The sequence below is a fragment of the Paroedura picta genome, chromosome 5 (assembly GCF_049243985.1).
Source record: "Paroedura picta isolate Pp20150507F chromosome 5, Ppicta_v3.0, whole genome shotgun sequence".
NCBI classification, from domain to species: domain Eukaryota; kingdom Metazoa; phylum Chordata; class Lepidosauria; order Squamata; family Gekkonidae; genus Paroedura; species Paroedura picta.
This window is the reverse complement of record NC_135373.1, coordinates 112,786,935-112,813,134: the sequence shown is the minus strand read 5'-3', so window position 1 is coordinate 112,813,134 and position 26,200 is coordinate 112,786,935. Positions and strand designations below refer to the sequence as shown.

Genomic DNA, 26,200 nt, shown 5'->3' with positions numbered 1-26,200 from the left:
TCATTGATGGACCCTTCTGGACTCTATGCCATTCCTTGTCTGCAATTAATTGAAAAACGGCTTTTAATATTTGGCTTAAAGTTTCTACATTCTTCACGTTTAAATTTTATTTCTTCTTCTCCTTGGTGAATAGGACAGGCCGTCCATTCTCCCTCATTCCTGACAACCAAGTTTAAAATATTTGACAGCTGTCAACATGTATCTCCCTCAGAAGACAGACAATACCTCTGTCAGATTGTACATGACTGTACATAACAGAGGCTGGCTCTCACATCTCTCCCCAATCCAGCCTCAAACATGGTTGCTACTGTGGGGGATGGGTACTAATGCTGGCCACCCACACAAGTGAAAAATGTGTCTCCCCTGTATCCTAGTCTAGTTGTGCGAACACTGACAATGACATGGAGGTGAAGGCTGGATAATGTTAATAGCACAGAGTTCCTGACAGGGAAGAATTATACCACCAGACTGTCCAACCAAGTGTTTTTACTTATTATTTGATTTATAGACCACCCCTCTCCACAAGTGGGCTCGAGGTGGTTTGCAACACCACTTAAAACATTCATACATATCAATTTTAAAACATTCTAAAAATTAAAGCTAACAACCCCACCCCATCCTGGCCTGCTGGATTGGCTATAGGCTCCAGAACATATGCCCTGCCAAAGACATTGTATTTTATATATAAACTAGGGGCCAAGCCCGTTGCATTCAGGAATACATGTGCTAGATTAGGGGGTGGAGTGGAAGAACTCTGCAGATGGCTTCCCCCTGGAAAGGCTGCAGGCAGCTGTTAGGGTGGCGTGTCCATGGCTGAGGCCAGGTGATTTGGTTGTCTAGGGGCGAGACAGCTTCCTGGAGACCCCGAAGGCCCAGGGGCTGGAGGCCCCCAGGAAGGGAGCTCACCGGCAGGGGCAGCTCTCACATGGCAGGGATCTGCAGCCTCCGAGCCTCTGAGCAAAATGGAAGAAGGAGGGAGTGATCAGGAGTGGAGGACGGAAGGTGAATGGCTGGCCACTGGATAGACAGTTGAGCCAATTGGAGGAAGAGGCACTCAGGGGCTGGACAGCCACCCTGAGTGTGTGTTAAGGACTGAATGGCACTTAAGCCAAGAGACCATGCTTCTCCTCCAAGCCCTTACCAGAAATTTATAGTGGTACAGATTTATTTTCTAAAGAAAATGGATGGAAAATGACATTTCCATGCAGACTTGTGTTTTCCTTCTCACATAAAAATAGATGGATGTGTGTTTTATGTGTGTGTAGTTTATAGAGAAACAGCTTAGGAGGAAAAGGTTATAACCACCCTTACTCAGGACCTCTCACCTATTCAAATGAACAGCCCCATGAAATGACCTTCAAGACAGCCGCCTTGTATCTGAGAAGATAAGGAGAGGAATAAGCATTTTAGATAAATAACACCCTCACCTTCTGATCCTGTCTTCCCTCCAAGAAGCTCAGGGCACACATTTTATCCTAACAAGTTGGGAGGGTAGGTTACAAGAAGAGAATGGCAGGCTCAAGGTCACCCGGTGAGTTTCATGACTGAAAGGGATTCAAACCTGGCTCTTCCAGAGCCTAGTGCAGCAATCTAACCAGTACCCCACATTGGCTTTCTAGTCTGGCCACAGACCTCCTGTCACCCAGCTTGGCCCATAGTCCCTCATATGAAGAGCTTACATTCACCTACCTTTCTTCTCCCAACAACAGGCACCCTTTTTGGTAAGTAAAACAGAGAGAGTTCTGAAAGAAGCCCAAAGTCACTCACCAGGCTTCATGGGAAGGACTGGGGAATCAAACCCAGTTCTCCAGATTAGAGACTCTTAACCTCTACATCAAGCTGGCTCTCACACCAAGCTGATCTTCAACAACAACCCGATTAAAATAAAGGTGAACTCTCTGTTTGATGCTGGATCTGGCTTGAGCAATCTAGTTGTCCTGTTTGCTGGTGCACCACTTCTGTTTCTCCTTTCACTTTTCAGGTACTAGCAAGGAAGTCGATCAGCTTCATCTAGCCTGGTCTTCTGGTGGTGCCATTTTCTCCTTCTCCATGAGGTCACCGTAGACAAGCAAAATGGAAACAAAGGACAGTACAACAATGGAGCTGAATGTGCCTACCAAGGTGAAGGAACTGGCCCTCAGTGAGACAGAACCCAATTCTCCAGAAGGCGAAGGTGTCAAAAAGAAGGTGAAGGAGCTTCCTGACAGAGGCACATGGAAAGGCAAATTTGACTTCCTGCTCTCTTGCGTGGGTTATGCCATTGGCCTGGGGAACGTCTGGCGCTTCCCATATCTCTGTGGCAAGAACGGAGGAGGTGAGATTGGTGGGCTTACTTTTCCTTCACACAGGAGTTGGTCTCTGGTTTTAGGATGTCTGTCCTTTTGGTAATCTCTTGTAGGGATGTGCACCAGAAAAACAAAGAGGTATTTTTTGTATCCAGATTTCATAGAAGGCATAATTACTAGTATTCCCAATTATTCTAGTCTCCAATACCAGAATACAGTATTTGAATACTCTCCCCCCCCACCTTCCTGGGATTCTGAAATTATTCATGTCCATTTTTCTTTATGGGAAATATTTCCAGGGGGCTGGAGAGATAGTTTTCCTGGAAAATAACACCAAGATGGCATTGGCATTGGTACTGACTGCCCACTAAAGAATTCTCAGGTCTCAAGTGAATTGAACAGAGAGGTCCAGTTCTATGGACTCTGAGCAAGTTACCCCCAGCCACCCTCCTTTATTTCCTATAGGGGAAGGGGGATTCCATGCTTTCTTCAAAGAATAGTCCCAAACACAAAAGGACAAGCAATCACTGGCCAAAAGCCTTCCAATGGAAACATAACCAACAAGCCCTACAGAACCAAGGCCAAACCATAGAATCCCAGCAGAACCAGGGCAACATGACAGTACAAGCCCAACAGAACCAATGTCCAACCAGAGAATCTCAGCAGGAGCAACCCAAGAAGCTCTCACTAACATGTGAGTCTATTTGCATGTGAGAGTTGCCTCCATCCCCCTACCTCCTGTTGCCTGGGAAACCTACAAAACCTAGCCTATGGTTGAGGCCAGGAAATTAACAGTGAAAAAACACTGGCCATCCTAGTTACAACCCCCCCAGCCCCCCCCCCCCCCAATACAACCCACCAAACAAAACAAGGTTAAGAAGGTAGTTTATGAATATAAGTTAATATAATTTAATTTAAATGTTAAAAAACTGCAATGTAAAATTAAATTTATGTTGTTACCCACCCTGAGCCAACTGGGAAGGGTGGACTATAAAAAATAAAGCTAGTATTATAGTTATGAAACAAAACCCCAACAACTCCTACAACAAACACACACATACACTAAGTTTGATGCTTTAAAATGCCAGCTCCTGATATCCCCAGAAATTCCTGAATATTTTTGAGAACATTCGGGAATATTCGAGGTTGGGGTATGGGTATTGATTGAATTCTCTAATGCAGAGGTAGTCAACCTGTGGTCCTCCAGATGTTCACGGACTACATTTCCCATGAGCCCCTGCCAGCATTTGCTGGCAGGGGCTCATGGGAATTGTAGTCCGTGAACATCTGGAGGACCACAGTTTGACTACCCCTGCTCTAAAGTGCATTCAGATCTGGAAAAGTACATCAAAAATACTACCAAGGTATTTGGGGGATATATTTTTCTGACCAGGCAGCTCTGAGTATACATCCTTAGTTTGTTGACCACAGTGCTTAGTATACCTGTGGAGTGTTTTTAGCTGTTCGGTTTTTAAAAGAACATTATTAACCCTGATTAGTCACATTTGTCAATAGCTATGCTATTCCCCAGGCAACATACACATTTTCAAAATAAGCAAATGCAGCAAAATGTTTATAAACCAATAATCTGAAACCGTAAGGCCTTTAGAACAATAAAACATCAAAGCCAATTAAGAGCAACACAGAGGCTCAGATCTGTCCGTGGTCATTATGCTTTTAGGAAGAAATCGGTTTTCAGCATCTTAGGAAATGATGCCAAAAATGTCTACAGTACAATAACATAGACGTATTTTATGGGGCTGTCGAAAGGATAATGCCTATGAAGCAATTTGGATACTTTGAAGAGTGAACGCTTAAGATTCCTTTTGTCTTCTGCCTGATTTTCGCAGGCAGGGTATTGCAGAAGGCAAATCCCACCACAGAGAATACCCTACTGGGTGCCCTCATGCATCTCATTGCAGTAAATAGGGAGTCAGGCTATGTGACCAGACCTTAAAGCAAGGGTAGTCAAACGGTGGCCCTCCAGATGTCCAAGGACTACAATACCCATGAGCCCCTGCCAGCATTCACTGGCAGGGGCTCATGGGTATTGTAGTTCATGGACACCTGGAAGGCTGCAGTTTGACTACCCCTGCCTTAAAGGATGGGAAGGAACACACCACGGTGTTCCTATCTGATTTTCCTGCCCCAGCTAAAATGGCATTCAGTGTAGCCTGATCTCATCATATCTTGGAAGCAAGGTAGGACCAGCCCTGGTCACTATTTGAATGGGAGACCGGTGGGAATCATTTCATCTGATTTAGATGCAGCTGCCCAGGAGTGGACTGTGCACCCTGCCTAAATCCACGGTGAATTACTATTTGGGTGTATTCCCAAGCATTGATGAAGCCTCCTGCGCATATGTAGCCATTGTTCCTGTGACTTTCTGAACCACTTGCCTGTAAACCTCCCAGATAACACCTGCAGCTTCTAATAAGATAGATTCAAATGTGTAGCCGTGTTGGTCTGAAGTAACACAATAAAATCAGAGTCCAGTAGCACCTTTAAGACCAACAAAGATGTATTCAGGGCATGAGCTTTCGTCGAGGTCCGAGGAAGAGTGCTTGCACTCGAAAGCTCATGCCCTGAATAAATCTTTGTTGGTCTTAAAGGTGCTACTTGGACTCTGATTTTATTGACCTACAGCCTCTGTTGCTCTTTCTTAAAAATCAACTCAGTCGCTTGTGTAGGTTTTATTTTGGTGACAATCAAAACGATGGCGGGCTCTGCCACTTTTCAAGACGTTGTTCCCCCTTTTAAGGAGACTCTAAGATAAGATGACTCTGTAGAAACAGAGAGACTTCTAAGTTTTTAAGTCTGGGAGCCTTTTTGACATTCTGTTCGATAAGTAAGCAGGCGTCAGTGCTTTGATTAATAATCATGATTGCCGTTACCATTTGCGCTACCCGTTGCTGATTTAATTTTTTACATCGGTGCATTCCTAGGCCACTTCACACAAGAGTCTTTGTTAGTTTGAATACTGTCAGTCCCCTGTCAGTGCTCAAAGCGTAGGGAGCACAGAAATGACTGGGAGGAATTCCAGGGTCATAAAGACAAGCCTCTTCCATCGAGGTAGGAATTATAAAGTAAACAAAAAAATAATTGTGCCAGACATTCCGCCAAGTTCATCTAAAAGCCCCGGAACAGGATCCCTTCTGACCTTCTCAGGGCTGCTTGGCAATTTGGTCATTCTTTCTCTCTCACAGCCCTGGCAGAACTGCCATAGGGTATCGACCTGAATTCCCGACTGCTCTCATTTGTAGCAGAGCTCCTTTAATGCTGTGATCGCAGGTAGAAATGTAGCAGCTACAGTTTTCTCCGTCATATAGGGAAGTGTAAGGGGAAATGCCTCTTGGAATCATAGAGCAATAGAGTTGGAAGGAACCTTATGGGTCTGTTAGATGCCTGCCTGGTCATGTCTCTAATGATGGGCTATCTCAGACATGGATGATAGCACAGAACACGGATCTTGGTAGGAGAATGGCCTTGAGGAAAAAAGTCCAGACCTATAATCTGGAGAGCCCATTTTGATTCCCCATTCCTCCTCCAAATGCAGCCAGCTGGGTGACTTTGGAGCAGTCACAGTTCTGTTGCTGTTCTCCCAGAGCAGTTCTATTCAGAGCTCTCTTAGCCCCACCCACCTCACTGGGGTGTGGGGAAAAGAAGGGAAGGTGATTGCTAGCCAATTCGAGATTCCTTTGGGTCGTTAAAAGGAAGGCATAAAAACCAACTCTTCTTTTTCTTTGTTTATTTAAAATATTTCTATTCTTGCCTACCTTTCAGTTCATAAAATTAATTTTCAAGGCAAGTTTCCATAAAAATGATAAAATGCAACAAGATTTTAATAAACAGTACATTACCATACACTGACTCCAATACAAGAGCAAAGCAAAATGCAAATGAGTCCTTCGGTCAAAAACTCAGGTGAATAAAGTGGATTCTGGCACATAAGTAACAGTAAAAGAGACACCAGTTGACAATCTCTGGGAAGAACATTCCACAACCAGAGTGCCACCACAGAAAAGGTCTTGTCCCTTAGCCATTCCCCTAATTTCCAAAAGCTGAGGCTCTGAGAGAAGGCCGGGGCTGTGGCCCAGTGACAGAGTCTTTGTTTTGCACACAGAAGGCCCCAAATTCAATCCCTGGCATCTCCAGTTAAAGTATCAGAGAGAACACAATGTGAAAGACGTCCACCTGAAAATGCTGCCAGAGAGTAGATAATATTGTCCTGGGCCCATTCCACACATATTGGATAATGCACTTTCAATGTGCTTTTGCAGCTGGATTCTGTGCAGAACAGGAAAATCCACTTCTGAAGTGCTTGAATGTGCAGTAGACTGACAGTCTGATTCAATGTAACGCACAAGTTGCGTAAAGATGAGGCAGTTCATAATGGAGCAGATGTCCCTTGAGTTCCTTAATGACTTACATGTGATGTGAGGACAAGGATACCGATTTCATAGATGCATCCTCCTAATTCATTCTTTCCCTGGCCATGTGAAGGGGAAACTGCTCTACTTCCTCAGCAGGGTAACAGGCCAACGGTTCCCTCCAATCCAGAAGAATAAGAAGAAGAAGAGGAGGAGGAGGAGGAGGAGGAGGAGTTGGTTCTTATACGCCACTTTTCTCCACCAGAAGGAGGCTCAAAGCGGCTTACAGTTGCCTTCCCTTTCCTCTCCCCACAACAGACACCCTGTGAGGTGGGTGAGACTGAGAGAGCCCTGATATTACTGCTCGGTCAGAACAGTTTTATCAGTGCTGTGGCGAGCCCAGAGCCCCCCAGCTGGCTGCATGTGGGGGAGCGGGGAATCAAACCCGGCTCGCCAGATTAGAAGTCTGCACTCCTAACCACTACACCAAACTGGCTCTCCAAAGCTGGGCAACTCCCACCCACCCCATAAGCTGCACACGAGAGGAAAGAACCGCCCCTGCTCTCTTGCTTCACTGCTGCCTTGGCGCTCCATGAAACAGCTGTAAAAGAGACCCAAGCTCTGCATCTGAGGAGACAGGCTCCAGGCGGCACATTTGTCTTGCAGAAAGATTTCATTACATTTGCAGCTCTATGAAACGCTCCCTCGAAATGAATGGACTCCGCCAATAATTACCCAGTGAGCATTCCTATTAATACTAGTGACTAGAGACAGAAAAAAAAAACTGATCCAAGATTTTAAAAAATTAACCCGTCCGATGCTTGTCCCGGAGGATAAGTACGGAACCCAATCACTGGAATTTGTTTGTTTTTAAAAGAAAAACCCAGTCACTAGAATAACTGCCTGGTCACCTCTGGCCACTCAAGTTTTAATCAAATGAAAGAAGCTACCGGAGATGAAGGAGAACAAGGATCCCGATGCAGCTGGACACCGCAGCCGACTGAGATTTAGATGACATTGGGCTGCAAGTTGGTTGCAGCGATCATACCCTTCCCTTGGTCATCTGTCCTGCCTTGTTCATGAAGCTTATCCTAGAATCCTTGAGTTGGAAGGGGCCATCCAGGCCATCTAGAATCATAGAATCATAGAATCATAGAGTTGGAAGGGTCCATACAGGCCATCTAGAATCATAGAATCATAGAGTTGGAAGGGGCCATACAGGCCATCTAGTCCAACCCCCTACTCAACGCAGGATCAGCTTGATTCCAAACATCTTAGTTTGATCTCCCATTCACCATGAAGTTTGAAGAATGCGGTTTCCAGCCAGCTCTGGGTTGGGAATTTGGGAAGTACCTGGCGACTTTGGGGGAGGGGATGGGAGTGGGCAGGATTGGGGGTGGGGAGGGACCATAATACTATGGAGTCCACCTTTCCAAGCTGCCATTGACAGTTTTGGAAGTTGGTCAAGCAGTGAATGCCGAGGCAGAGGGCTGAGCTTTGACCTCCATCCATCCTTCCTTCCTCCCATACAGGTGCCTTCTTGATTCCCTATTTTCTTACACTGGTGTTTGCTGGGATCCCCCTTTTCTTGCTGGAGACTGCGCTGGGACAGTACACCAATGTGGGTGGACTCGGGGTCTGGAAACTTGCACCTATGTTTAAAGGTAATGCAAATGTGCTAAAGACACACCAGTGAGTGGGTGGATGGGTGGGTGGGCCAATAGCCAGCAGCTGTTTGTGTCCTTGTATTAGGATTACCGGTTCCAGGTTGAGACAAACCTGGAGATTTCGGGGGGTGGAGCCTGAAGTGGGTGGGGTTTTGGGAGGGGAGGGACTTCAACGGGTATGACCCCACAGGGTCCATCTTCCAAAGTGGCCATTTTCTCCAGTTGAACTGATCTCTGTAGCCTGGAGGTTGGTGGTAATCTATTATTTTTAGGGAGGAAAAAAATCACTAGCTCTTACAACTAAGAGTATTAAACCTCCTCCGCGGAATACTAGCTTGCCAAATTCTCAGTTCGGTTCCTCATTTCTCTAAACCTGTAGCATTGATAATAGGGAGCGCCGTGTCAAGTTCAAATGAGGAGAACAGCCGTGGAAGCTCTGAGAAGGATTTGTGCTAGAATCCGCCAGGTCCCTCCCTCCAGAAAGCTGACCTTCCGCACAGCTTGTGGTTGGGTTTTCATTCCGCAAGATTTCACAAGGGACCCGCACATGGGTCCCTGCTCCCTGGAACTCTTTGGACAGCTGGACCTTGACTTGGCTTAACAATGAAGGCTGAAGCGGACCTTTCCTGACCAACGCAATATCAGCCTTCTAGGTCTTTTCGTTGTGGTGCTGCCAACAAGTCTGGAGAAAAATGACCCGTCCCCTTAAAAAAGGCTTAATGTGGGGAAAAGGGGGGCAGAACAACCACCACCACCCTTTAAGCCCCCGTTAAAAGGACAGGACTGTTCTCTCTCCTGGTGTTTTCATTCAGCACAAGCGCATGAGATTTGGCCTGATATTTTCTGAACCTCTGGTGTTTCTTGTCTCTTAGGAGTGGGCCTGGCTGCCGTGGTTCTCGCCTTCTGGCTGAATATCTATTACATTGTTATTATTGCCTGGGCCCTGTATTATCTTTTCTACTCTTTTACAGCGGTGAGTGAAAGAAAATCACATATCAGTGCATGGAAGTTCTAATACTGGTGCTGGTGCCAGAGATAACAGAGAGTGGTGTAGCTGTTAGACCAGGGGTAGTCAACCTGTGTCCCTCCAGATGTCCATGGACTCCAATTCCCAGGAGCCCCTGCCAGCGAATGCTGGCAGGGGCTCCTGGGAATTGGAGTCCATGGACATCTGGAGGGCCGCAGTTTGACTACCCCTTTGTTAGACCATCATACCGGGATCTGGGAGACTCGGCTTCGAATCCTCCCACTCTGCTATGGAAACCCAAAGGCCTGATCCAGCAGGAACCTTTTTTGCATTTCTATATGCTTCCCCTATGGCTTAATTTGACCAAAGGTGCAACAAGGTGGAGTTGCAGAACATGTGCCTTGGAATGCAGTTTTATTATTACTGATTTATTCCTGGGCCATATTTATATTTGTGATAGCCCAAGGGACTTGCGAAACCCAAAACTACTATGATCAAGCAGTCAGTAAAGCAGCCAATAGCAGCAGCGTATAAGAAGCCACTCCGAGGCAGGCATGGCCTGCTATGCTGGGTCAAAAGACCCTTGAGGGATCAAGGGAGGGAAGAAGTTTAGCTGTCCTGGAATGGGGGTGGAGGATGAAGAAGAGGAGGAGGTGGTGGTAAAGGCTGTCACCCCCAAAAATTATTGCCAGAACCCAGCATTTCACCCAGTCTTTTCATTGAACCAGCCTGGCACACTTCTTTCTTCCAATAACCTAATGCACATGAGATTCTGGGGACATGTGCAACTAAGTATTATTTATCTGTTCCACATGACATACTTCTGGTAAGGGCTTGGAGGAGGAGCTGGTCTCATGGCTTAAGTGCCACTCAGCGCTTAACACCCAATCAAGACAGCTGTCCCACCCCTGAGTGCCTCCTCCTCCTCCAACCAGCTTGCCTGTCTGTCCAGCGGCCAGCCAATCACCTTCCATCCCCCACCCCTGGCCACCCCCTCCTCCTTCCACGTCCCTCGGAGGCTCAGAGGCTGCAGATTCCTGCCATGTGAGGGCTGCCCCTGCCAGTGAGTTCCATAACAGGTGCCTGCAGCCTTTCCAGGTCCTGGGGGGAGGGAGAACCTATCCGCAGAGTTCTTCTTCCCCACCCTCCAATCTACCACCCATTGTATTCCTGAATGCAACAGGCTTGGCTCCTAGTATGATAATAAATTGGATAAAAGAGGGGTGATGAACAATTTGGAATCATATAATCCTAAAGTTGGAAGGAACCATACAGGCCATCTAGTCCAGAAGCACTTATGCAGTGGAGAGTCCACGTGATGTTTCAATAATGAGGACTAGAAGCACGTAGCTTAAAAAAAAAAAACCCAACCAACCAGAATCTATACAGACTTGGGGTATCAGCAAGCTGGGGAAACTGCTGGCAAGGGTTAAATGCCTTTCTCCTTGGAGTGGGTTTTTCCAACCGGGGCTAGCCTACCCATGATACATTTCATCACAGCCAAGCCATTCTTATCAATATAAAGGCTCTTTGAATGTCCCTGCAATCAATAGGCATAAAGGCCTCTGTTTCTATTGTTCCCGTGGGAATCATTTCATCTGATTTAGATGCAGCTGCCCAGGAGTGGACTGTGCGCCCTGCCTAAGTCCACGGTGAATTATTGTTTGGGTGTATTCCCAAGCATTGGGGAAGCCTCCTGCGCATATGTAGCCATTGTTTCCGTGACTTTCTGAACCACTTCTCTGTAAACCTCCCAAACAACACCTGCAGCTTCTGTTGCTCTTCCTTAAAAATCAACTCAGTCGCTTGTATAGGTTTTATTTTGGTGACTCCGATTCTTGCGCAGAACTTCAGAGCGGGACTTTGCCCCTCTGTTGAGCTCAGGGAGGACAGGTGCCGAGAGATATACAATAAAGCAACTTCATCCTTGCGTTTCCCATGCCTCTGTCATTCTGCCCATTCTGTTCTAGAACCAGTTTGCTGACCCCGGCAGGAGAAAAGGGAAGGTGACAGAAATATATTTGGAGAAACTTTGCTTGGGAAAAGAGCACTATAAAACCATTTTTCCTGTCATGTGCAAGGTTTCTGTGGCATGAGTGATCCTAAGGGCTTTTCTGCATGCCATAATTTTAGCGTTATACTTACCCTCTGAAGACATTATATTCCGGGTGCTCTGCATAACATTGCAAACCTCCTGCGACCAGGGAGAAAAGAATTTCCATTTCTAGAGGGCAACCTTCCCACCTACCTCTCCTGCTGCAGTCCCAAAATGTTACAGAGAGGAGACCACAAAACTGTCTTTAATGTCTTTTTCACAGTCAGAGTAGTCCAGCAGTGGAATAGGCTGCCTAAGGAGGTGGTGAACTCCCCCTCACTGGCAGTCTTCAAGCAAAGGTTGGATACACACTTTTCTTGGATGCTTTAGGATGCTTAGGGCTGATCCTGCGTTGAGCAGGGGGTTGGACTAGATGGCCTGTATGGCCCCTTCCAACTCTATGATTCTATGATTCTATGTGTCTGAGCTCTCCTCTGGTGGGCAGTAAACATCTAAAAATCACCCCCTACATTTGTGGCTCTCTTCCCTTCCCTTCCCTCCATTCCTTCTCCAACATTTTAGATTTCCCCCCCCCCTTCCTTTCTCTTTCCAGTTCTTTCACTCCTCCTTTCCAATTTGGTCAGAAAAAGTCCCAGAGGGACCTGGGTTGAAGGGGACCTGAAGCAGGTTATGCAGGTGGGAGAGAGCTGGGAATAAACAAGTGAAACTTCCTCACCTGAAGCTGACCTTGACCCTCCATACCTTCCTTCCCCTTCTCTAGAACCTGCCCTGGCAGAACTGTGGAAATAAATGGAACACAGAGAAATGCTTCTCCAACTTCTCCTTGATGGACACCAGCAACCTGACCAGCGCTGTGACCGAGTTCTGGGAGTACGTCCCCCGCCTCAGTCAGGTTTCACCATCCTTGGGATCGTCTCAAGAGTGCAGGGGCTAATGTGTGTTGGGGGGAGGTGATAGGGTTGCCAATTCTGGGTTGAAGAATTCCCAGAGATTTGGGGAAAATGGAGATTTGGAGTGGGGAGGGGTCTCCATGAGATACCATGCCATTCAAGCCTTGCATTCTCGAGCTAACAGATTTTGCTCTCCTGCATCCCATGGTGTCGCACCAGACTATGGTCCTACAACCACCTATTTATCCAATATAGAATCATCTCATGATTGCAGAGCCTTTATGCTTGCCCCATTTCATATTCTTCCCTCAGCTCTTTCATTTGGGAGATACTCTGAAGTTATTGCTCTTGTAGGGCTGGCGTTCCGGAACAATTGGCTCGTGTATAACGTCGCTGTAATTTTTATTTGGGGCTGAGGAATGTCATTATTAGCCCTCTTCTGCATAACATTCAGGGTCTTTCAGAAGAGCAGGTAGCATTACACTTCTTGTAGGATAGATGTCCCTTTCTACCTTGCAGGTGGCTACCTATTTGCTAGGTGCAACAAGAATCCACGAACAGTTCACGAGTGCTTTTGGATAAGTTTATCTTCTTGTTTACATCACTTTCTTTTTATGTAGTCTTATTTTGCTGCATGTAATTTTTTCTTTTTAAATGTCTCTTTGCATCTGGTGAGACAAATGCTTAATAAAGGGGGTGGCTGGATGGACCTATAATGATGTACTGGCTGCTGTCAAAGTCATGTGGAGGCGGGATTTTTCTCCTTCTCTGGATGAGCAGCATGTTAGGGTGTCTTCCCTATGTGGAATCGGCCTGAGAGTGCTTTATCCAGTGGGTGCAGAATGAGCCCAAGTTGTAGATTGCTTATGACCCTCTAGAATTTTCAAGCCAATAAATGAACACAGATGGTTTGCCATGACCTGGCTGTGTGAACCAACCCTGGCCTTTCTGGGTGATTTCTCATATTAGTACTAACCAGGGCCAGCCCTTCTTAGCTTCTGATATCTGACATGATTCGGCTAGCCTGGGCCACCCATGGCTTTTTAAGTATTTAGCCTCAGTGGACCTCATTTGTTCTGATTTCCTTTTCTTTGTTCCCTGTTTCAGGAGAAATATGCATCAGATGTCTGGAGGTTTAGGAGAGCCGGGTAATATTCGTTGGCCCTTGGCAGGCACACTTGCGTTATCGTGGGTTCTGGTATATTTCTCCATCTGGAAGGGTGTTGAGTGGACTGGAAAGGTACTTTGTGTGAACTGCATTCTTCAGTAATACCTTTGAGTGCTTCAGTCATCCTGCAGTATTTGGCTTGAGTGCCTATAATTAGGGGGTTATACATTTCAAGGCAGCACTGTGATACACGGCATACAATTTTTGATATGTGTGTATTTTTCAGGTTTCACAATAGCAAAAATCATCCGATTTTCATTTGCCGGAAAAGTTTTCTTTCCTCAACCAAACTAAGACCGTTTACGCACTGGGAACTTCACTGCCCCAGCTCCCGTGCAGGAGTACAAATCGGGGGCAGATGAGATGCACCGGGTCAAATGCTCCCCCATGTGGGTGCAGGAAGAGGTGGGGCAACCTGCCACGGCTAACACTCCAGCCTGCAGCCCAGCATGAAACCTCCAGTGCGTAAACGGTCTAAGTGATTTAAACCAAACAATTTCTTATTGGGCTTTTTAAGGCTTCAACATAGAGGGGTTAAAAAAACCCAAAACGATTTAGGGATTCGTATAGGAGTTGTTTTAAAGCGCAGAATATTTGCAATTTGACATAAAGGCTGTTCTTGCTGTTGACTGACACCCTGCTCAGATTTCGAGTATCCTATTTGACAGTGAAATTTGAGCTTGTAATTGACTGTGTGCAATTCAAAAGCGAAATCGGCCATTGAAATTTGGGGGTTGCCTATTTCGATGGAGTTCCCTATTTTGATATTAACAATGAATACTATCGAAATATCATTGTAGGACTTACATTAATGTAGAATATGTTATATTCCATTGTAAAAATACTCTTAGACTGTAATCCTGTGCAGAATTACCTCAGTCTAAGCCCATTGACGACAATGGATTCAGACCAGGATAACTATGCGTAGGATTGCACTGTGAGCATTTGAGACTACATGACTGACTTCAGGTATCATTAAAAAATTACTCTCCTATCAGTGGTTACCTCCAATCCAAATGCTGCTACGGAACATAAAACAGTGTTTTCCAGTGGGGGTTATGTGTAACCCCAGAGGGTTATGTCAGTTGGTGGGGGGGGCATTAATTTTTAACACATATTTTTTAAAGGACCCAGGATGGTTTTCACCTTATTTAGGCAGGTCAACCTGCCCCCTTCTCAAAATGGCCCAGCTCATTTCAGTCCTGATGGTGGGTGGAGCTGGCCATGACTCTCCAGCTGGGTGAGTCCTCTTGAGGTTGGTTGTGGGGGAGGGGGTTGTTTTAATTCTGGGTGAGTTGGAGGGAGAGGGGGCCCTACATCCTCGGGGTTGGTTGGGAGTGTTGTCACTTCCGGTGACATGTCACTTTTGGGAGCGTAACAGGGAGGAATGGCCAGCTGACATCACTCCAAGGTTACCTCAAGGCCTGTGAAATTTTTCAGGGGTTGCATCATAGTCAAAAGGTTGACAAAGACTGACAGAGAGAATATTCACCATCAGAATTCCGTGAGGTACCCATTTGTTTCAGTTCTACATTTTAACTAATCACGCCTTTCTCTTTCTTGTGTAGGTGGTTTACTTCTCCGCCACTTATCCTTACCTCATGCTGTTCATCCTGTTCTTTCGCGGGGTCACTTTGCCAGGCGCCAAGGAAGGAATCCTCTTTTACATCACTCCTGATTTCAGCAAACTCTCTCAATCTGAGGTTTGTCTCCCCTTCTGGTTCTCTGCTAATTAAGGCTGCAGACAGCCTCTTGCTCTAGCAAGCTCTAGAGTTGGAGACAAAAATTATAAGTCAAGTAATTAAGCCAACATGTCCAAAAGACTGACATAACGCCTTGGTACAATGTTAAGGGCTGCTTTAAAAATTACATTTTATTTTTATGCTGGACCCACGACATTGCGTCGTACAGAATCAGACCACTGGTCCTCGAGGCCAGTATTGTCTACTCAGGCTGGCAGCAGCTTTCCAGCTCCTCCAACAGAGGTCTTCCATATCACCTGCTCTGTGATGTCTTAAAGGGGACATCTTTGCCTTGCTGTTGAGAGCATCCTTTATTTGTTTCGGTGTACAGTCACACTTGCCCCTATGCCTTCATGACCAAATAGGGTGGGGTCCACTCCTGCGTCACGCAGTTAAGTCTAGAAGAAGAAGAAGAAGAGTTGGTTCTTATATGCCACTTTTCCCTACCCGAAGGAGGCTCAAAGCGGCTTACAGTCGCCTTCCCATTCCTCTCTCCACAACAGACACCCTGTGGGGTGGGTGAGGCTGAGAGAGCCCTGATATCACTGCCCGGTCAGAACAGTTTTATCAGTGCCGTGGCGAGCCCAAGGTCACCCAGCTGGCTGCATTTGGGGGAGCGCAGAATCGAACCTGGCATGCCAGATTAGAAGTCCGCACTCCTAACCACTACACCAAACTGGCTCTCTACACCAAACTGGTCTACATTTGTTTCTTTCACAGGTCTGGATGGATGCAGCCACACAGATCTTCTTCTCCTACGGTCTAGGACTGGGGTCTCTGATTGCCTTGGGAAGCTATAATACTTTTCACAATAATGTCTACAGGTTAGTTGTGTCTACCTTATTGGTCTCCAGTAATGGTATGTAGGACTCATATACTTCAAAATAGTACTTCATACTCACAAACTGGAAGGAACTCAAGGACAAAAGGGCTGATATGAATATTTGAGGCACAACACCCCTTTTGAAAGAGCTGGTACGAATTTGCCCTTTCACCCACAATGAACATAGAGACATTATAATATGTAGACTGCCCGTCTGCCACCTCACGGCATCAGCTAGCTGTAAATCTGGGATAGCCTGGAATGAATTAAGGTTTTTACCAACTCATGCCATCTTGTTGAGTTGGGATCCTAAATCGCTTGGAATTCAAGATACAGAAAAAGAAGAGTTTTATACCCTGCTTTTGTCTACCAGAAGGAGTCTCAGAGCAGCTTAGAATTGCCTTCCCCAAAATAGATAACCTCTGAGATAGGTGGGGCTGAGAGAGCCCTGATGTGACTGCTCTGTTATAACTAAGGTGACCAGATTGTCCCATTTTTGGAGGGACATCTGGGGGCACCTGGCAAATTGTACTTATATTGCAAGTAAAAATATATATTAAAATACTATTTTTGCATTCTATGCATTCTATTAAACTTTTTGTTGCTCCATATAGACCAAATTTTTAATCAAGAACCCCCCCCCCCGGTCAATGGTGTCCCACTTTACCAATGTTAAAACAGCACTATCAGGGCTGTGACAAGCCCAAGCTCACCCAGCTGGCTGCATGTAGAGGAGTGCGGAATCAAACCCGGCCATCGGTCTTAACTACTACACCAAGAAGACAACCGTAGATTTCTAAAAAGATTTTTACGCTAAGGGTAAACATTAATTTTAAATGCTAGAGCCAAGAAGCAAATATTTTTAAAAAGACGCTAGAAGAAGAAGAAGAAGAGTTGGTTCTTATATGCCGCTTTTCCCTACCCGAAGGAGGCTCAAAGCGGCTTACAGTCGCCTTCCCTCTCCTCTCCCCACAACAGACACCCTGTTGGGTGGGTGAGGCTGAGAGAGCCCTGATATCACTGCTCGGTCAGAACAATTTTATCAGTGCCGTGGCGAGCCCAAGGTCACCCAGCTGGCTGCATGTGGGGGAGCGCAGAATCGAACCCGGCATGCCAGATTAGAAGTCCGCACTCCTAACTCCTAACCACTACACCAAACTGGCTAGATAGTCATCTGACAGAAGTGCTGATTTTATGAACTGAGGCAGTTTGTGAGTGGGTGGGCAGGAAGGGATGTGCCAGTGTTTGTCTCTTGTGGCCCTTCCTTGCATACCCAGGAACCGCTGATCACCACTGTGGGATGGTAGGTGAATTTCCTCCAGGCCAGGCTGGATTCTGGAGGTTTTTGGTAAGGGAGATCACTTGGCCATGAAATTGGGGTCACTGTGGGTAGGCAGGTAGTGGTGAGTTCCTGCATTGTGCAGGGGGTTAGAATAGATGATCCTGGAGGTCCCTTCCAACTCTATGATTCTATGTCTTAAGCATCCGCCATCCCTAAGAACGAGAACCAAAAGGAGAGGGACACACACAAAAGAGGCTCTCCTGGCCAATGAACCACAAACCATGAGGAGACTGCTTTATGAGATACTTTCCCCAGCAGTCAGAGCTTTGAAAACTGTCCTCATTTTTATGTGCTATTGGCAGCCATGTTGGGTTTGTTGCTTCCCTTTTCGGTCAGGCCTTCTTTCCTTTCTGTTGAACACTCCAAACCTCTTCACAGTTTTCTCTGCATAATCTTTTTTTTTTTTTTAATGAACAGCATCTTCCTCAGGGGGGTCACTGAGCATGTGATGTTCCTTTGGAAAGCCTTTTTGCTGCCTTCTGCTTTTTTCAGACGTGTGGCGGGTCCCCGGAGAGCTCTGAAGAGGCTTTAAACATTCACAAGGAAAACCTCTTAAACCCCTTCCTGCTCTTAATCCATTAACAAGTAACTTGGGCCTTCGTTGTGAACCTCAAGCTTCATTTAAGACTCTGCCGATGCAGTCCTATGCAGAGTTCTCTAAATCCGTTTGATCTAATGGGCCTAGAAAGGGGGTTAACTCTGTTCAGGATTGCTTTGTTAATCCAGCCACAGGGAAACCATTTCTGGTGACAACTGTCCTTCGTGAAAAAAATGAAAGGGGAAACGTACTTGGTCCAAAATATACTGATAACACAGCAAGGTTCAAGCGACATCATATAAAACAATATTGAATGGTCCAGGGGGTTGGACTAGATGACCCTGGAGAAACCTTCCAATCCTATGATTCTGTGAAATATTTATTACATGTTATACACACAGTAGAGCCTCTTGTGGCGCAGAGTGGTAAGGCAGCAGGCATGCAGTCTGAAAGCTCAGCCCATGAGGCTGGGAGTTCAATCTCAGCAGCCGGCTCAAGGTTGACTCAGCCTTCCATCCTTCCAAGGTCGGTAAAATGAGTACCCAGCTTGCTGGGGGGTAAACGGTAATGACTGGGAAAGGCAGTGGCAAACCAACCTGTATTGAGTCTGCCAAGAAAACGCTGGAGGGCATCACCCCAAGGGTCAGACATGTCTCGGTACTTGCACAGGGGATACCTTTACCTTTATACACACAGTGATGATGATGATGTTAGCCATTCAGTCATGTCCAACTCTTAGCAATCCTATGGCTTAGCTCTCTCCACGTTTTCTAATCTTGCTTCTTTTAGTTGCGTAATGCTCTGGGCAGTGTCCATTTTGACCGTGTCTAACTATCGTGTTCTTAGTCGGCCTGGTTTCCTTTTATTGTTGACCAGTCCTAGCATAATTGCTCTCTCCCTTGAGTTGGATCACATGATATGTGATTTTGCTTTTCCGGTGATATATGTGTTCTTTTTTTTGTACGAAAGTTAAAAACAAAGGGCCTAATTATCAGTCGAAGAGCCTCTTGTGGCGCAGAGTGGTAAGGCAGCCGCCTGAAAGCTTTGCTCATGAGGTTGGGAGTTCGATCCCAGCAGCCGGCTCAAGGTTGACTCAGCCTTCCATCCTTCCGAGGTCGGTAAAATGAGTACCCAGCTTGCTGCTGGGGGGTAAACGGTCATGACTGGGGAAGGCACTGGCAAACCACCCCGTATTGAGTCTGCCATGAAAACGCTAGAGGGCGTCACCCCAAGGGTCAGACATGACTCGGTGCTTGCACAGGGGATACCTTTACCTTTACCTTTAATTATCAGTCTGAATGAAAAGTCAAAACAAGCTTCACGTAAGCTGTCATAATTTCACATACAAAGCTGATGAATTCATCAAATGACCAGCATAAGACCAGATACCTCAAGGGCCTTCCTTCTTGCTGCTTGAAGACTGCCAATGAGGGAGAGCTCACCACCTCCTTAGGCAGCTGATTCCAATTCTGAACTATTTTTTCCTGACATATAGCCGGTACCGTACTCCAGGTAGTTTAAAGGCATTACTGCCAGTCCTATCCTCTGCTGCCAACAGGAACCTTTCCCTGTCCTCCTCCAAGTGACAACCTTTCAGGTACTTAAAGAGAGCTATTGTGTCCTCTCTCAACCTCCTCTTCTCCAGGCTGAACATTCCCAAATCCAGGGGTAGTCAAACTGCGGCCCTCCAGATGTCCATGGACTATCTGGAGGGCCACAGTTTAACTACCCCTGCCTCAGGCTTTCCCCAGGCCCCAGATCATTCTCATCCCTCTCAATCTTGTCCACATCTTTTCTGAAGCGAGGCCTTCAGAACTGCACACAGGTCTCCCAGTGCAGTCTGACCAATGAGGTATACAGCGGGTTATACCATGCCACCTTCCTACCCAGTTTTAGCTTCTCATACAGATGAAAAATGTAAATGGGTCTCTTGTGACTCCAGATGCATACCAGCTGCAATGATTCTTTGATCCTAGGCCAGTTAGGGCTTTGGAGTTCCTAAGCAAGAAACTGAGCAACAGGACGGACTTTGGTGCTCCTAAGCTAGAAATTAAGCAACAAACTATGTTAGCACTGTGGTCCTCTAAGTTTGCGAAGCATTTCCAAGGGCCGCCAGCATAATACAATAATGCAACATACAGAGAGCATGGTATAGCTGGTACAGGACTGGTTGCAATATTTACAGGCTGACATTTTTGACTGAACAAGAGCAACCCAATGAGGAGTTGGACTCCTTTTCTCCAAGGAAGAGCTAAAGCAAGCCTTTTTGTTTCGGAAAAAGTTGAGCATGACAGAGGCTCAGAAGATAGGAGATAGGAGATTTTAATGGACTTTCCTCTCTTTCTGAGTTCTGGTATAATGAGACGGAATCTTTGGTTTGTCGTAGATTCAGGACAAGCCCTAACTACACAATCGATAATAATTATTTTAGGAAATTTGCTGCCTCAACATGTGATGAGAGCCACAGCAAATCTGACACAAATGTTACTTTGTTGGACCAGGCCATGTATGCCATAAAATGTAATGCCAGGTACAGGAGATATACACTTTATGAAGGACATAGGCAAACCTAATTTACAGTATTTTATTCAAAATACAAACAAAAGCAATTGATTTTGAACAGTGAAAACAATTGATTAACCAGGAACCCACCAAAATCCCAATAAATGTATTTAATCAAATGCAAGAGTTTTTCCCCCCAAGGTATTCCGTAATCTTACATTTCCATACTAATTAGCTACTTTTGTATATGTAGGACTTTTAGGAGATGAGTCATTGTCCTTGCAAGCAAATAAGGTAGTTTCTCAGCACCCCTCCCCATTTGCCCTGCCTCAGCAGCCAAACATGGCTACGATCCATATCTCACTCTTTGTTTCCTTCCTTCCCCCTTCATATCTAAGGATCTTGAGAAGATAGAATCATAGAATCATAGAATCATAGAGTTGGAAGGGGCAATACAGGCCATCTAGTCCAGCCCCCTGCACTGGTCTTCCCTCTCCACCACCTCATCCCCACCCTTGCCAACAACCCTGTGAAGCTGACCAACTGGCCCTGGGTGACCCAGATGACCTCAGGAGGGGGGGTCTGAGCCTGGTTCTCCCAGAATCCCTAACCCCTAGTTCTCACCCCACCTGCATTTCTCACAGAAGCAGTCAGGGCCCCTTCTCCTGCTCACTGCTGCTCCGCTTGCCCTCTTTCACCACCCTCCCTCATAGTCACCATCTGCCAAAACGGTAGGCCAGTTGATGCAGAAGTTATCGGTGGGATGGGAAGTCTCTGTGTGTGGGAGTCTCTATGTGTAGGATGGGGAGAGGAATGGGAAGGCGACTGTAAGCCGCTTTGAGCCTCCTTTGGGTAGGGCATATAAGCGGCATATAAGAACCAACTCTTCTTCTCTTCTCTTCTTCCTTTTCTACTCTCTGCTTTTCTCTTCCAGGGACTCCATCATTGTTTGCGGCATCAATTCCACCACCAGCATCTTTGCAGGCTTCGTCATTTTTTCTATTGTGGGATTCATGGCTCACATCACCAAGAAGTCAATCTCAGAGGTGGCATCCTCAGGTAAGCAGATGCTGCCTATGAAACGCTGGGCTGTGGGGCAACTGCGGCCAAGGGTACCTGTGTTTTTTGGTTAAGCTAACATTCTGTGCCAAGAACAGGTGGATTCTGTGACTCGAACAAGTTCTACTCGAACGAGTGGCCACCAGGAGGACTTTGAGTCATAGGTGGGATGAGAGATGACTTCTGTGCCTCACAGATACCCAATTCTGACCACGACTACAGCACATGGATAGAAGTAACTTTGTCCTTCCCCCCCAGACCATTTGGACCTCTTGAAATGGCTCTTGGGAGGAGCTGCTTACTCTGGTAGGGAAACTTATGAGTAGCCCTCACTTCACACAAGCTCCCTCCTGGAGGACATACCAGCTCCCTGGGGCCATTTCAAGAAGTCAAAATGGTCCCGGGGGAAGGACAAGGCTGCTTCTATCCATGTGCTGTAGTCATGATCAGAATTGGACATCCATGAGGCACCAAACTCCTATCATGTTGCTGTTAAAGAATCCTCAGGGCAACCCCAAGGATTTTGCCTCAGCTCTTCTTTGCACAGTTTTTCTTACTTGGTATGAGGTCTGTATTTTGCTGTTCTGCTTAAGGGACTGCATTGCCTAGAGCTGGGCGGCTACCCTTTGCACTTTAGCCCTGCCCTCAAAGAAATGCAAGCCTTCTGACAGCGTCTTGGTCATTTCGGAGATCACAGTGGGGGCACTAACCTTGCAATGTCAGTCAAACCCACCAGAGTTTAGAAACCTTGTCAGGAAGCTCTCAAGAAGCTGATGCCTCTGGCCACTTCCACATTTGTGAGGCTACTGCACTCCTGCAGAATGTCAGTGTTGTTCCCAGTCACAAACTATAAGACATTTTCAAAACTAAAAATGGCCCCTGAGAGGTGGAATTTCTCCTTTTGGGAGGAATGTATAGGCAGCCATAGGTCAGTGGTCAAGCCCAGGCAGACGGTGCTTGGTTCAGTCCTCCTCCTCATTTCCAACTAAAAGGACAATGAAGAAGAAGAGTTGGGTTTTATACCCCGCTTTTCACTGCCCGAAGGAGTCTCAGAGTGGCTTACAATCACCTTCCCTTCCTCTCCCCACAACAGACACTTGTTTAGTCATTCCTGACTAAAAGGACAGCAAAGAGTTGGGATTTATACACCGCTTTTCACTGCCTGAACGAGTCTCAAAGTGGCTTACACCCACCTTCCCTTCCTCTCCTCACAAGAGGCACCAGTTGAGGCAGGTGAGGCTGAGAGAGTTCGGAGAGAACTGTGTCTAGCCCAAGGTCGCCCAGCAGGCTTTCCATGAAGGAATAGTAGAAAATCAAACACGATTCCCCCTATTAGAGCCGGCCATTCCCAACCACTACACCACTCTGGCTATTATCCGGATCATTTGACCTTGGAGCAGCTAGGGCAGGGGTAGTCAAACTGCGGTCCTCCAGATGTCCATGGGCTACAATTCCCAGGAGCCCCTGCCAGCGAATGCTGGCAGGGGGCTCCTGGGAATTGTAGTCCATGGACATCTGGAGGGCCGCAGTTTGACTACCCCTGAGCTAGGGACTGCGCTGTTCTGAATGCCAAGGAGATGCTCTACCACTAGCTGAAACAATTGGAAATGAGGCAAATAGTACAGGGAGGAGAATTATACCTCTCCAGCCCTTGCTGTGACCTGACCTGAATCCTCCCCTCAGCACTTCATTTAGCAATTAAAAACTCTGCTGGAGATCTGTTCATGGATCTTCCCGCACCCTGGACACCTCAGGGCAGGATACTTGAGTGGGCGGAGAATTGCAAGGCCTCCAGGTAACCCAGGCAACCAAAGTATTCCCTTATTAGGATCTCTAACGCCAGGACTCAGGCAGGCAATATCCGAGCATAAATAAATAAAACCCAATGGCAAATGCTTGCTTTCCGATCCGGAGGAGATAATAAACAGATAAAAGAAATCTTGTCTGACAACCCAAAGAGTCTTATGAAATTTAAAGCATTCACACAACGCGTGAAAGAGATTCTGTAGCATTGCATTAAGACACAATGCTAAGATGTCCTTATTCGTTCTTTATTGAAAATTCTTGTTGTTATGCCAATAAAACCCTATGGAGAAGATACTGAAAGCCTGCATTAGAGGGGGGGGGAAATTTTGTGTGTGTGTCTGTGTGTTGCTTCTCTTCATCTTCTCACAAAAGGGCACGTTTTCTTCAGGTCTCATTGTGCACGAAAGGACAGAGAAATACACTCCCCTTCCCCTAAGGTCCCTTTCCAGTTGCATATTTTCCATCACTTTCCTACTTTCCTCTTCAAGGCAGTAGCATTCAGGGGCAAATGTAAGTTCCTACAGTCAGCTATAAAGGTAGAATGGGTGTGTGTGGGGGGGGGGGCTGCAAGGGCTGATCACTTGGGGGACCACGCATCTGCTCCAGGCACATGGTTCCCTCTCGTAGGATAGCTGGGTGGGTTGTGAGAGGTGGGCCTGCCAACTTTGGATTGGGAAAATCCTAGGGGGTTTTGGGGTGGAGCTCAGAGAGGGCAGGACCTCAGTAGGGTATAATAATGGCACAGAGTGAATCTTCTAGAGGTGGGAAGGGGAGGGGCCCCAGGTGTGCATAGACACAGCTATGCTTTCCAACCATATTCTGCTCAATCACGCCATTTGTGGGGTTTCTGGGATGTTTCAGGGGGTTCTTGGTAGTAAAAAAAAAAAGAAGGCAAGAAAAGCTGCCCTAAGCACTGACGTTCTGGGTTTGATTTAGTTTGAAGGATTTATATGTTTCCCATTACCTTGTTATCTCATTAATATCAGAGTCCAGTCGCACCTTTAAGACCAACAAAGATTTATTCAAGGCATGAGCTTTCGAGTGCAAGCACTCGAAAGCTCACGCCTTGAATAAATCTTTGTTGATCTTAAAGGTGCGACTGGACTCTGATTTTATGGTGCTACTTCAGACCAACACGGCTACCCATTTGAATGTTGTTATCTCATATTAGACACTCACTTATCGTATTCCTGTGCCTTCAGTTCTTTTTTTCTCCCTCAGTCTCATAGCCAGTAACAGGCGTGTGCATTGTTTTGTTTCTCCCACTTAGCCGTAAGCTCTAGTTAAGGCTCCATACGGATATGATTCAAGGTCAGACACTCCAAGGCCATCGTCGTAATGAAATAGTTACAGCAGAAGTTCAGATACTTCCAGTTATCCTCCTGCATAGGATCGCTTCCATGGAACCAAGGACGCTTTTCTGGTTTGACCCCTCTCTTCCCACTCATCCATCCATCCACTCAACATTTTCTCAAGGGGAATCTGATCTCTGTAGTCTGGTAGAGATGAGTTGTTATTCCGGGAGGTTCCCAAGCCCTACCCGGAGATTGGAAACCTTAAAGGGGCGAGGGGAAATTTTGTCTGTGGGGAGTTTTTTAGCTGTGCTGGCATAAGGTATATACCAGCCTAAGAAGTAGTATCATAGAGTTGGAAGGGAACTCCAGGGTCATCTAGTCTAACCCTCTGCAGAATGCAGGAAATTCACAACTACCTGCCCACCTAATCCTATGCCCAAATGATGCGCCCCCCCCCCAAAAAAAACCCCTAGAATCCCTGGCCAGTCTGGCCTGGAGAAAATTTGTCTCCCAACCCCAAAGCGGTAATCAACTTTTCCTGGGCACGCAAGGAAGGGCCACAAGAGCCAAGCAAGGACCTCATTGGGGTGCAATGCCCTAGAGCAGGGGTAGTCAACCTGTGGTCCTCCAGATGTCCATGGACTACAATTCCCATGAGCCCCTGCCAGCTTCCCCAAGACCCCAGGTGAGGGGCGGGATAGAAGTTAAATAATTTTTAAAATATAAATATACTTATACTTCATATATGGCTTCAGTATACCTGAGAGACTGTCTCTCTGCCTATACCCCCAAAAGAACATTACGCTCCACCACTGCCAGCTGTCTGGTGATCCCTGGCCCCAAACAAGCACGTCGGTCCTAAACGAGGGCCAGAGCTTCTTCCATCCTGGCCCCCACCTGGTGGAACAAGCTCCCTGAAGAGATCAGGGCCCTGTCCGAACTCCCACAGTTCCGCAGGGCCTGCAAAAGGGAGCTCCTCCAGTAGGCATTTGCCCGAGACCGACCACAGGTCCCCCCGAAGACATCCCCTCCATGGCCTGAAGCAGCCTGACCTCTCTAGGGGGTTTAGCTTGTTATGTTGTTATTGTTGGGATCACTGAAGTTGTTTTGTTTAGAACCACTGTTGGATTGTTATTGTTGTATACTGACTATGTTGTATGTTGACTCGTTCCATATATCCCCCTATGATGTTGTATGTAAACCGCCCTGAGCCATATGGAAGGGCGGCACAGAAAACAAACAAACAAACCAACAAAGGGATAGACATGGGAGGGGGAAGTCCCCCGTACACAACCTTGGGTGGTCTTTCTCTGTATTATTTAATGCTTATATTTGGTAAAGGCTTCGTCTGAATTATCGCCCTTGCTGTTTCATTCCCTTTTTCATTACTCCTTGGTTGGTTGTAGGGGTTGTTCAGGTTATTAGCCACTGCAGTTTTAATTTTTTTTTTTTACAGTCTTTTTTGGAATTGCCTTCGAAACGAGACTCGTGGAAGGCAGGGTAGAGCTGTTAAATGGAGGCCGTTAAAACCGAGGCTGGGACTTCCCAAAGCAGCAGGACTAGCACGAGATCTCGGTTTCTGATTGCTTGTTGAAAGGCACAGGAGAAACTCTTTATTAAAACCCTGCCTGTCCCGAGCTCAGTGCCTCTGCTCACAAATGAGACCTAACCCGGTTATGTCTGCCAATCC

The 26,200-nt window shown here is 46.5% G+C and overlaps 1 protein-coding gene across 1 annotated transcript in view; it reads left to right on the top strand.

Annotated features, from left to right (window-relative positions):
- Positions 1-26,200, top strand: part of LOC143838541 (sodium- and chloride-dependent GABA transporter 1-like) — a 60,525-nt gene that overhangs the window by 13,103 nt on the left and 21,222 nt on the right. The window contains exons 2-9 of the mRNA XM_077339985.1: positions 1,982-2,314; positions 8,188-8,319; positions 9,195-9,295; positions 12,106-12,215; positions 13,343-13,475; positions 14,972-15,106; positions 15,866-15,969; positions 21,285-21,409. Coding sequence (XP_077196100.1) covers positions 2,074-2,314; positions 8,188-8,319; positions 9,195-9,295; positions 12,106-12,215; positions 13,343-13,475; positions 14,972-15,106; positions 15,866-15,969; positions 21,285-21,409 — 1,081 coding nt within the window. The 5' untranslated portion in view covers positions 1,982-2,073. The remainder of the gene's footprint in view (positions 1-1,981; positions 2,315-8,187; positions 8,320-9,194; positions 9,296-12,105; positions 12,216-13,342; positions 13,476-14,971; positions 15,107-15,865; positions 15,970-21,284; positions 21,410-26,200) is intronic.